A 13,717-nucleotide genomic window follows, 5' to 3' on the forward strand; every position below is an offset into this window, starting at 1 on the left:
TTACTGACAAATGCAGACAACATTTCTGTCTTTTCTTTGCACAGGTGGGAAAGTCAGGTCTGTGGAAACAGCTGGAGAATCCTTGCCTCACTGCCAAGAGAGGATGGTCTTTTGATGCAGTGATAACAGCCCATAAAGATCTCAATTTCTGCCCTTGTAATGGAAATCCTACTTAGTGCTTGGCAATCCACAAGTATCTCATCTATTACAGGCTTCTAGTATAATACTCATTTCTCCATGGCATTTGAGACTACAATGGGAGCCATTGGGGGCTTGGCTTTGACCATACTAAGTGCTACAAATGCAGAACTGTGTTCTGGGATGTCTTGGTTTCAGCTAGAATAGAGTTAACTTTCCTCCTAGTAGCTAGTAGGGTGTTATCTTTTGGATTTAGGGTGAGAAGAATGTTGATAACACACTGATGTTTTAATTGCTACAGAGCAGTGCTTATACTAAGCCAACGACTTTTCAGCTTCTAGCTCTGTCTTGCCAGTGGGCAGGCTGGGGGTGCAGCAGGAGCTGGGAGGGGACAGACCCAGGACAGCTGACCCAAATTGGCCAAAGGGGTATTCCATACCATCTGACATCATGCCAAACAATATATATATATATATATATATATACACAGGGGTGGCTGGCTGGGGGGTGTCAGTCAGTGGGTGGCGAGCAATTGCATTGTGCATCACTTGTTTTGTATACATTATTATTAGCAGTACTATTATCATTTTTATTTTATTTTATTTTATTTTATTTTATTTTATTTTATTTTATTTTATTTTATTTATTTTATTTTATTTTATTTTATTAGTTTAGTTTAGTTTAGTTTAGTTATTTTATTTTCTGTCCTAATAAACTGTCTCTATCTCAACCCGTAGGCTTCATTTTCCTGATCTTCTCCCCCATCCCAAAGAGGGATGGGGGAGGGTGAGCGAACGGCTGTGTGGTGCTTAGCTGCCAAACAGTTTAAACCACAACATGGCTGTTTCTGGTTAATCACCTATCACTACTAAATGACTTTGACATTAACACCTTTACATTATTCTCCCATTTGTAAGATAGGCAAAACAGTACTTTTTAACTTGACAAGAATGTTCTGAAAGTATATTAACAATGCCTATGGAGCGCTCTGATATTACTGTAATGAGTATCATGGGCAAATCCATGAGGAAATTTAAAATCTTATGTTCAGAATAGCTTTTGAACACTGTGCAGCAAGCAAGGCATAACAATGAGTTATGAAGGAGAGGAAACTATTGAATGAAAGCCTATTTAATGAGCACTGACCGTGACATACACTGAATGAAGCAAGACACTATTGGTGATTGCCTTATTAGTATGGAATATGACCAGGTGACGTGTGATCATGTAATTAGGATGTAATGACAGTCATGTAATGCATGCATTAAAAGCTGGGAGCCTTTCTTCCATTTTTTTATGTTTTCTAATTTCTTTTACCTTTTTTTTTTTTTTTTTTAACTGAAAAACATGCCACATTAGAGTGGACTTGGGCCAATTCTGAAAATTCCTCTCAGTATTCTGATTCATTGGCAAAGTGACTGATAAAAAAATCACCTATTGACACATTGGTTATCTGTCATCTCCTCACATAAACAAACAAACAAACATGTAAGAAAGCTCTGTCAAACACTGAAAGGCACAGTTTCATGGACCATTATAAACCAGAATACTTGAGAGGACAGTCAGTATATCAGACACTACCAGTCTGTATCCCTGTATACCAGGGGTATAGACCCAGTCCAGACTGCCAAGGGGCAGGCATCTCTTCTTCAGTTCTTCTTCATGTATGCAATAATTGCAAAGTTTCAGCTCAGGATTTAAGTTAATTCCACTGAAATGCTTAGTTGTAATTTTTTTTTTTTTTTTTAATGTCAAGATTTTGTTTCAGTACTAAACCTTTATAAATAGTCTTCTGTAATCTCACAACTGTTGTCTTCGGCTATCTGGCTACAATTTTAGGTATCTTTGCATATGGAAGGGCTAGTAGTAAGACTATTTTAAGCAATACTCTGGAACATTTGCAGAATGTGCTGTGATTTTAGGGGTTGGTGTATTCTGCAGCAAGATCTGTGGCCTTGAAAAACTCTGTGTTCCTACACAGAGGCTTGTCAGCAAAAGTTCTTTATAAATCAAACTAACATTTGAACACCACAGGGCAATGAATAAATTCAAGTATTTTAATCTATTAAACTTTGAGGCATTTAGAAATATCTTTCCAGAAGAGGCCCTATTTCTCCTGTCATCATCTCACTATGAAAAAGGATAATATAATTCTTAAGGAATGTACGAATTCGTGGAAACAAATAATAAACAGTATAAATAAACATCCTCTCCAACTTAACCAATGTAGCTGATCTTGCACTGCAATTAACAGCATGCAATGTTTGCTTCTAATAAACACTGGGAAAGAAAATGACCATAGAGGCATTTTTTTCTCTATGTTTTTGCCATTGGCCTTGTGTAGCCTCACAAGCATGGAGGAGCAATCAGACTGTACAGTATCCTGTGGGACTTCTTGATCACATTCAAAGGTGATTCTTTTGAATTCATACTTAGGAACAAGTATTATCTAAGCTTGTTTAAACAGTGGAGATCTCAGGTAGAAAAAAGCTGGAGTGGAAGAAAAGGTAGCACAAAAATACTGGCCCTATGCAAAGTACAAAATGTGTTTTATTCATTTTATTCATTAATCATTTTATTGCACTATTTTATTTATTTATTTATTTATTTATTTATTTCTCTCACAAAGCTACCAGCTAGGAAAGGAAGCTATTGGAGTCAGACCTAACACTCACTGAAGCCATAAGAAAGACTCCCATGCACTTCAGAAGCTTTCAGATGAAGATGTTATAGAGGGTCAATTATTTTAACCTATACAGAATAATTCTAGCTTCTAATTTTGTGGGCTGATGAATATCTTCAGTATCTCAACTTCTAGAATACATCACTAATAGTACATTTGATACTGCTGAGTTATATCAGTAAAAGTAGCCTGTATGCAGTGGAATCAGCAGTAGAGCAAACATTCCTGTCATTTAAAAAAGAGGAATTAACATTGATAGTATGATGGCTGTAACAGATTTATCATTAAACCTATTAGTACATTTATCAATGTATCCATCATTGTGGACCTCCAAAAGCTAGAATCTTCTATGCGCTTGTTTGTTTGTTTTGCTTTACAAGGAAAATCTAGATTAAATTATCTATCACTTCCTGCATTCATAGGAAGATACAAAAGTTGATAACACTTTGCTAACAGGCTCACTGCCAAAGTTCTGTTATTTGATCCCTCTTATCCAAACCGAAGTAAACCTTTGACAGAAAAAACACACTACTAAAATTACAAATCACCTTTGGCCAAAACAAAGTTGATTTCTTGAATTCTGGAAAATAACAACAATGAAGAAAATAAGACATTTGTGGGCATTTGAAATTTAATCTTTATCTACCTACATTTGCAGTCCTTCTGGTTTTTGGCAAGTTCAAAGCCAGGCCTACATTCACAGGCAACCCCACCTTTGGGTGTCTCCCGGCAGATGTGTGCACACCCATGATCTTTGTTCATACAGTTCATACCCTCTGTAAAAGAAAGAAAGAAGAATAGAAAATATTATTACTGAAATAAACTTGCAAAAAGATTATCACCAATTATACACATCCTGTCTTTCATTGTCATTCTAATCTTAATTTTGCATCTGGACCATGTTCCACAAGGCAAAATAATGCAGCTGAAAAGACATATACAATCAACAAAACAGTGTAATGAATGACAAAATAACCAATCCTATGATCAACTGCAGCTCTATTTCACGCTTTACACATTACAGTAATGTATATTTTGAGCATGGGTTCACAAAGGGGAAGTCATGCTTAACCAGCCTGATAAACTTATACAATGAAATGACTTGATTGGTAGATGAGGGGAGAGTGGCTGATATTGTCTACTTGGACTTAGAAACGTAGAATCATAGAATATCCTGGGGGTTGGAAGGGACCCAATAAGGATCACTGAGTCCAACTCCTGGCTCTACACAGGACCAACCCAAAAAACAGACCCTATGTCTGATAGAGTTGTACAAATACTTCTAGAAATCTGGTAGGCTCAGTGCCATGACCCTAACTTTCCACACTTATAAAATTGCAGAATCTATTTTCCAAATTCAAATATAAGTATTTGAAAAATGAAAAGAGAATGGAAAATGCATGTAGGATTGGCTGTTTTTATTTATATCTTTATAAAAATTCTCATTTCAAAAGGAAAAGACAGATACGAGAAATTTGGCAGTATACTGAGGCTAGTGGTATATACATGTACCTTCCTTGGGGCATACACAGTGAGCATTGCTATAGAATATAGGGTGTTTTTCTGCGTGTAGAAACCCATTACTTTTGATCTCCCTATTGAATCTCCATATTCTAATTTTTCATGAAAATATAATGGATTAAAAGGATACTTCAGGATACTCCAGGAAGTTGTCTGTGCTCACAGCTGTGTGCTCACAGCTATTTGTTTTATGAATAAATGTAATGATTGTTAATGCCTGGTTCATTTTCATTTGCCTGTTAATGTGCTGTATACTCTGTCACACACAAAATCTGTTTTTCAGATGATGCATCCACCAAAACTTATATCTAAGCATTTTTGGTTGGATTTCTTTGCTCTTTGCCATACAACTCAATTATCTCTGTTATCCACAGTAAGTGCAGGCAATCTTCAACAAACCTGCTACTCCTTTTCTCTTTGACTACATTAATTTCTTAGTCATCTTAAGTCCAATTTTAGCTTTCTGAACTATACAAGTGATTTAGATATTTAATGTGCCTGATGTTCTTAGAGGTTTTCATTACCATGTTAATTAAAATCCCACATATTCACAGAAATATTTAACTCAGTCCTTGTGGGTCAGCATCTAGCATTCTTAGTGTGAAGGAAGGTCAGCTAAATCTGCATTACAAAGCCTTCCCAGACTTCCCCTTGGGTTTCTGACCTGGAAAGGAGAGATGAATTCTCTTAGAGTATCACTGCCCGAGATTTCACAACGTAACTCGGCTTACTACCATGAAAACAACATGTATTCCCCAAAACACTGGTGAATGGAGGATCACTGTAGACTCAGCAGCTCGTCTGCCACTTTGTACCATGGCTATTTCTACCTATTAAAGGCCAATTTTGCAAAACAATTCCAATGGAAAATGTTCAAGCTAAACTGACAGTGATGATGTATTATAAATATATATTTTTTTCTTTTTTCAGGGCTGTTGCAAGGTTTTTGCTTCCAAAGGTGGAAACAATCTCTGTGTTCCCTTTTCATTCTTAAAGAAGTCACATGAACACATCTGCCACCTCTGGTATCTACACGCACAGCCTTTGCATTTAGGCTGATCTCACACTATCAAATCAAATACTTCAAACCAAGTATTGAGATTTTATTACAAACTTTTATGACAAACTCAGCATACAGAATAGTTTTTAATCAAACATAAATGAAAGGATCAGCATGTAAACCAGTTACTAATAAAATTTGTGTACAAAATTTGAAGAAGGAAATGTTCCAGAAAGTCAGATTGGCTCAGGTTGACAGAAGCTAACAGATTCAGAAGTTATTTGCACTGCCTGACTTTACTTCAGAAAGGTTATATTAGCAGAACAATGAAAAACACATCACCAGTAAGACTGGGTAGGTTAGTTGATCTCCCCTATAAAAAAAATCAGAATCTTAAAACTCAATGTATGAAAATCAACATCATAAACAAATTATTTCTCTCTAAGCTGTGTTAGCATGGATGAGTATAAAAACTTGTCAAAGTGCAAAATTCTCTGCAAACTGTAGCCTGCACAAGAGATGCTATTGAAGATATAATACACAACATACTATACTATACTATACGCATGATACTGTACTCTGCCATCCCATACATAAAAGTGAGGTATGAATGTTGTATATGGATGAACAGATATAAGAAACCTGGGAACAGCCTTTTTGAAAGTTTTGAGGCATTTTATAATCCCTTTCTCTCCACTGCTACCAACAAAGGATTTCAAACACAATGTGTTTGACAAACTACATTCCTGCATACTACACTATGTTCAGAAAAGGATCTGGGAAAGATACCATATGCCCGATTGAGTCACATTGCTGAGGCAATGAGAAGAGAGGAAATAGATAGATGAAAGAAGATATTTAATGGCCCAGAAGTGTAATGAAGCAAGTGATTTTCAGTGTTTACTTACAGATACTGAATATTTGCCATTGTTAAAATCACTTGGGAAGTGAGAAATTATACACTGCCAATAATATTGGGAAAAGCTATGATTAGAATTATTACATCTTGAAACTAAAGTGAAAGGCAAAGCAGGTTTTTATTCTAGTATTTGTGTGTATGACCACAATATTTCAGTTATTTTCTTACTCATTTCAGTTATTGTATTCATCAGGTACTTGGAGCTGTACAAAAGCTATTTCAGTTTAGCTGGAGAACACCATTAAAATCTCATAAACCAGAGAATCATTATTTCAGAAAACTGAAGTTTTTATGGTGAAATATAACACCATTATTTTTCAAAACAGGAACTCATCCACAAGCTTATCATTTATATTTTAGTATTTTTCAAATCCCTAAGAACTAAATTAAAAAGAAATTCTGAACAAAATTTTGATTAGAACTTACAAAACATTTATATGAAAATGCAGCTAGGAAATACTTAGGCTTGTTTAAAAAATATTGTCTTAAACAAATTCATGCTAATTTGCAAATAGTTTTAATTGTTCCAAATTTCAGATTTTCAGCAAATGCAGCATTTGGCCAGATGCCTTCTGCATCAATCTGCATACACAAATGATTTACGAATCATTGTTGAGACGTAAGATTTACCCTTTTCTGAAGAGCTGGCCCTTCAACCAATACTGAATCTTTTATGACATTGCATATAAATCAAACTAAAAAAAAAAAAAAAAAAACAAAAACCACTACTTTCCAAATGCTAGTTTATTTGCTATACAAATGCATGCAAGTGGGAGAGAAAAATGCTCCTAGAATTACTTTGCCAGATATTCCCTTTAGCAAGATATGGTCTAAAATGTCCAATGTCGTACAAATACATAAACACAACACATATTTTCCTATACTGGAACTGGGTAGATTGCACTGCTTGTAGTAGAACAGCTGGTCTTTTGACAGTACTTCATTGCACTATCATAGAAGTAGTAAAATGTCTGAGTTATCATTTCCCCTCACTATCACCTCCTGAGAAACAAAGTTTTGCCTTATTTTAGTTCATCTTCACCTAATGTTCCCATACTTTTACCTAGGGACCCAAGAGTGAATAAAAGCACAGAAAAAGCATCATAGTGCCTGCCTTGGTGTTCAGCATCCCTTGGACTCACAAAAAAAAAGGGCAACTGAAAGAGGAGGTGAGGAACATGTGTCCAGACCTACTGGCACTGTCATGTGCAGGGAGACAGGAAGCTCCTCTCCTGGGTGATGGGCAGTGCACAGCTAGAGCAAAAATGCTGTGTTCCCTCTGGGGGTAAGTGGAACAATGAAGGATGACAAACAGCTTGATTTGTAGATATGTGTGGAAAACTAGTCATTCAAGTAAAAAACATCATCATTGAATAACTGAGGGGGGTTCTATTTTTCATTTAAATGTGTTGAAGATTTTCTCTTCATCATCATAAGCCCCAAGTCAGCAAAGAGGCCCTAGCTCCAAGAGGAGCACCCTGTGCCTCACATGTCACTCCTTCCTAGAGTTGACAACCCATTGCAGGTCCAAAGAAGAGAGGGGAAATACCTGTGGAATTATCCTAGCCCTTTCCCAAGACAGTACAGGATTATGTCTAGAGCACTTTTACCCCAGTATGCTGCACAGCCTGGACCAAGGAACAGACAATGGATCTTTCACCCTACCCTTGACCAAAATGTATTTGCAAAACTTTATCTTCTACTACACAGCTTTCATAGAATCATGAAATCACAGAATGGTTTGGGTTGGAAGGGACCTCAAAGACCACCTGGTTCCAACACCCCTGCAATGGGCAGGGACACTTCTCACTAAACCAGGTCACACAAAGCCCCATCTAACCTGACCTTGAACACGTCCACGGATAGGGCATCCACAGTTTCTCTGGGCAGCCTGTTCCAGTGCCTCACCACATTCAGAGTAAAGAATTTCTTCCAAATAACTAGCTTTCTTGTATCCTTTTAGGTACTACAAGGCTGAAATGAGGTTTCTCTTCTCCAGGCTGAACAACCTCAACTCTTTCAGCCTTTCTTCACAGGAGAGGTGCTCCAGCCCTCTGATCACCTTCGTGGCCCTCCTCTGGACTTGTTCTAATATAATCATGTCCTTCTTGTGCTGGGGACTCCAGGGCTGAATGCAGGTGGGGTCTCAGGAGGACAGAGTAGAGGGGTAGAATTCCCTCCCTTGGTCTGCTGGCCGCACTGCTTTTGATGCAGCCCAGGATACAGTTGGCTTTCTGGGCTGCAAGTGCACACTGCTGACTCTTGAGGTTCTCATCAACCAACAACCCCAGGTCCTTCTCCTCAGGGCTGCTCTCAGTGCATTTTCCGCCCAGCCTTTATTTGCGCTTGGGACTGCCCTGATGCAGGTACAGGAATTGGCCTTGTTGAAATTCATGAGGTTTGCACAGGCAAACTCTGATCCCTCTGTCATCAGCTCTTACATCCCTCTGGATGGCATCCCTTCCCTCCATCTTTGTGGTCCCCTCTCTCTCTCACTTCTATTATTTTTTGCACTAATCTGTGTACAGCAGCTTCTAGAACTTGAGTGATTATAGATGAACTGAAAAAACATAGTTCCCAAATCAAGGGAAAGACTAAATGTTGAGAAAAGAGAAGTCAGAACACCAAAAAATGTTTACTTATCCTTGATACTATAATGTTTGAAGTTGAAAGGCTCTAGATTTTTCATGTTAATTGTTAACTAAAGCAATATCTTAATTTCATATACTGCTACTCAAGATCATCTTTAGAGCATAGCACAAAAACAGGTGTGTGTTCTCTTTGGCAGTGCTGGCAGACAGTAAAATGAAGACTTTTCAAACAGTTATACACATTCTCAGTAGATTCACCTCACAAAAGACAGCAAAACAGAATCCAACAGAAAATACATTATAAACAGGAAGAGAAATGCTACTTAAGAAAGAAGAACACTAATCTAATTGAACTAAAACCTCTCTTAGCATTTTAGATATGACTTGAGAAGCTCGCGTATTGCAGTCATGTTTTTTCTTCTGACTTTCAGTTACAAAAGATTGTTCATGGAGAGTGGCAGACATTGTTATGAGACCTGCAATCTACAGTCATTTTGTTCCTGGCCTAGGAGAGATTGGGTGTGAGTCTACTACATTAATACACTCTGCCATCTATTTATCACAAATCTCTTAATAGGGCTGTTCTGAAAAACATTCAGTCTGATACAATGACCTTTCCATTGTATTATGTTCTAAAAATGTTTTCATCTCAGTGGCTCTGAAAGTGCTTGAATCAGGCTCACTGTGACAACTAATGTGCTGATCAGCCTTTATTTTTCATTAACACTGCCTGTTCTCATCTTAATTAAGACATCTAGCCATTATTTTACTTTGTGGTTCATCATATATGCTCATATTACCTTCTCTGTTGTCACAGTTTCACTCTGTATTTGCTTTGTTGCTGTTTTTTATATTTTCCAATTAACCATGTTAGTTCCAAACACAATCTGAAATGGAATACTTAAAATTGTGCCAATGATATAATACAGTACCACTTTTGAAGGTTATTGTCAGAATATACGTGCTTGAATGTGGTTAAAAAGTACAAGAAATCTAGAATTTAATCCATACAAATACACTGGCATAAACATTAACATGTGCAGCATTGATACTCAGTCCCCAAAACTATGTAATTGGAATCTCTTTTTTTGTGTGTGGGGGTATGTTAATTTTAGTACTAGGTACACATAAAAATAATTTATTACAGTTGCACCCTCATTTAATTAAAAAATGGATCTTATAAAAAGTCATGAAAAAGTTGTAGAAACTATTTACATAATTCATACATCATACATAATCTGTATGATTGTGTTCAATAGCTTCTAGAAAAGTTAAAATACATTCAATATATTTATATGCTAGTCACTGAATTTCTGGACTCAGATAAACCACAGTGTTTTATTATTTATTGTTTTACATACTTTTTATGAACATGCTCTGCGTGCAAAGTAAAGCAAAAATCTTTTTAACACAAACAATAAGAAATTGTTTGGTCAGCTTCTTTCCATCAATCTTAATTACAGTGGATAATTACTTTTGCTTAGGCAGGGGATACATGTGGTGCTATACTGCTAATAGTGATACTCATGAATTTCAGGTGTAAATTTGAGAACTGCTCTTTGAGTGACAGGATTCAATTGTATCAGAATCAGTTGTTGCAGTTCAACTGTATCAGTATGCATTATATATCATAGCAAAATAAAATAATACATAGTATATAGTAATGATAATATAGTAAGAACCAGAATGTAACATGAACTGTAATCTTTTTAGATCAGCTGATTGTCACATAGTCATTCCCTCCATAACTGCTGCCAGAAAGAGGGAAACACACCTTCAGCAACAGAGAAATCAAATACAAGAAGATACAAACATTCTAATTTTAGTTATTTACTAAATTATTGAAATAGTGTATTTTTTGTTGTTGCTGTTGTTTGTTTTCTTTCTAAAAATTAATGTGAGCAATGACAGCACTGCTACAGTGAAACACACTGGGGAATTACCAAGAAATGTAGAAGACTGACAGAGAAAATTCCTCTCAGAGTTTTTGGTTTACTGTGTTCAGAATGGAGGCCAAAAAAAAAACACAGTAAGTTTCTGATGGAGACACGAACACAATGCTAGTGAAAGTGCAAGACAGATGTTTCAAGCCAAATGTTACTTCTGTGTGTAAATTTTGGTCATAAGTGCTGAAAGATGGTTGAATATCCAAAATATGCGTACAGTTAACTTTCCCACTGGCTTGTGGAAAGCAGATCCCCATCTATAGCCTAATACACAAAGTACTCCTGCCTTGGCCTTTTAACTCAAGCATCTTGCATGCTTCAGAGCAATGAAAATCAACATTTGGCTAACCACCCCAGGTACAGGCAACAAATACGTGTAGCCTGATCTTGGTTCCATTAAAAACAAAGGATCATTTTCCAACAGCATGGACCTGACCTTCACCTTCATGCTACACACTTCCTTCAAACCTTCTGAACATTTCTGGCTCACTAATAAGGACTTTGTTCTGGGAGGTGAAGAACATCTGGTAAGCTTGGATACTCAGTGAGAGCTTGAGATGCTTTCATCTCAAAAAATAATACATCCCTACCTGAAGATAGGAAAACAAAACAAAACAAAACAAAAACACAAACAAACAAAACAAAACAACAACAACAAAACGTACCAAGATTCTCTCTCTTTAGCAAGAAAAAAAAAAAGGACAAAATAAATTTATCAGGGCAGCTACTCTTCCTCAGACAATGATAATGTCATGGTAAAAAGCGTCCATCTAGGAATAGACCACTGGAGTTAAGTGGGAAACATTGTATCAGGTATGTCATGAATACAATAATCTATTTCATGATCTAATATTCTTCATTTTGTTAAGTGGATGAGTACAGGACTTTCTGCTTTCATTTGTGGAATAGGTTGCTTGTTTCTACCTAAAGCTTTAGGAAAATACCACTTTTAGTGACCACTATCTCACCTCTACAGAGGTTAAAAAGAAAACTAAACAAATATAGCAGGCAAACTGACACAAGGAAACAGAATTTTACCCTATTAAGTAGGTTGGCTAGATAAATTCTGGACATCATACAAGAAAACAGCTGCTACTATATAATACAAAATAAACAAGTTCAAGTTTGTTTAGCAATTGCATGTGTTTTCAGTTTGGATATAAAACATGCTTAGGGACATCATCTTCAGCAGGCAGACTTGCAGTCTGATCTCTGACAAAATACTCCTGCTCTAAGTGTCAGCCAGAAAAACTGCATCTGTCATCCAGCCCTGAAGAGAGGTTTTGTCTGACGATTTAAAAATAGGCATGTGTCAGAAATACAACTTCATTCTGTCAGTAGTATGGAGATAGATTTGTAATTCTGCAAAGGTACTGTAATTTCAGATAAGAGGACAGAAAGATTAAACGAATGATGGGAGTGAACAAACCAAGTTTAATTTAGCAGAAAAATCATGCTGGTAGAGAAAGATAATAGATTTAAAAATTTCTAACAAATGATAGCAATTCCAGTGGGACCATGAGAGAATGAGAATGACAGGCAGAAATCCAACCCAGGTTGGCTGAGACTGACTACTGTGAGTGTGTGATGGCTTTTTGGTGGATTGCATGAAGGTATTTTGGCAAACTCAGTCTTTCCCACATTGTTGTTCAGCACCACACTGGTGCTCACTGTAGAGACCCTTTCCTTGCCTTTGTGGGGAGGCTGAGTACAGTTACCTTCTCACATGTAGAATGGAGTTTATTTCAAAGATAATTCAGTAAGATAGCACAGGAAATTTGAGCTGCTGCTGTTCTGGCAAAATCTCTGTCTCCACCAATACCTACTTGGCACCCACCATCAATGCTGATTTCACACAAAGGGAAAGAAATGGCAGGGGAAGGGAAGGGAAGGGAAGGGAAGGGAAGGGAAGGGAAGGGAAGGGAAGGGAAGGGAAGGGAAGGGAAGGGAAGGGAAGGGAAGGGAAGGGAAGGGAAGGGAAGGGAAGGGAAGGGAAGGGAAGGGAAGGGAAGGGAAGGGAAGGGAAGGGAAGGGAAGGGAAGGGAAGGGAAGGGAAGGGAAGGGAAGGGAAGGGAAGGGAAGGGAAGGGAAGGGAAGGGAAGGGAAGCATAGTCAACACTACTACAATCTGCTTTTAATTTTTCTTCATCTTTGAATAAGAATTCCTTAAGGACCAAAGCAAAGGAAAAAAAAGGCTGGTTTTTGAGGAGACACTGCCACACAAAGCCCTCTGGTAGATGAAGGTAACCCTGAATGCAGGCAAGGCTTTGCAGGAGGCATAGCTGATGAATGTTCTTTCTCTATTTGAGTCTTCGCCACTGCTGTTGTATTTCTTGGTGCCTTGGTGGGAGCTACTAAATCCCAAAATGTCTCTCATGTCCCACCCCTCAGAGATGTGGTGCTACAGAAGAGCTAGCAAATGACAGCATCATCAAGGCTTGAATACCCTCAGATGGGTAGGAGTTTGGTAACTACAAAAAAGGCCAAAGTTGTCTCAAAAATTAGAAACTCCCAGGTTATTTTGGAAAATACTAGTCTTTGTGCCTTATAGCATACTGAAAACCTGGCTCAGTGATTTCTATACAGTCTCTCTAAGTAGAAAAAAAAATCATGGGAAGGTTGTAGAGCGTTAGAACAGACAACGGCAAGGTGGGTATTTTTTTCCTCCCTGTTCGCAGGAAAACTCAGTTTTTCAACAAAAATACTCCACCTAATATCTAAAAGATGTTGTGGAGCTTTTAGTTTTCCAATAAAATGACTTACAATAATCCCTGGAAGCAGATAATTTCCACAAATATAAATAAATCAATTAAAAATACAGCTCTTCATTAGTGTTTCATGAGGAGATTTTGAACAAGGACTAATCAAAGTTTAAACAACTATTATCATCTATGTAAAGATAAGGTAAGAAATGGGATG

At 37.2% G+C, this 13,717-nt stretch overlaps 1 protein-coding gene across 8 annotated transcripts in view; it reads right to left on the reverse strand.

The window, feature by feature from the left end:
• SCUBE1 (signal peptide, CUB domain and EGF like domain containing 1) overlaps window positions 1-13,717 on the reverse strand; it is a 255,507-nt gene that overhangs the window by 108,013 nt on the left and 133,777 nt on the right. For all 8 annotated transcript variants that reach the window (XM_068656700.1, XM_068656690.1, XM_068656671.1 and 5 more), the window contains one exon: window positions 3,472-3,597. In XM_068656700.1, coding sequence (XP_068512801.1) covers window positions 3,472-3,597 — 126 coding nt within the window. The remainder of the gene's footprint in view (window positions 1-3,471; window positions 3,598-13,717) is intronic.

The sequence above is a fragment of the Anas acuta genome, chromosome 1, assembly GCF_963932015.1.
Source record: "Anas acuta chromosome 1, bAnaAcu1.1, whole genome shotgun sequence".
In the NCBI taxonomy this organism is placed as follows: domain Eukaryota; kingdom Metazoa; phylum Chordata; class Aves; order Anseriformes; family Anatidae; genus Anas; species Anas acuta.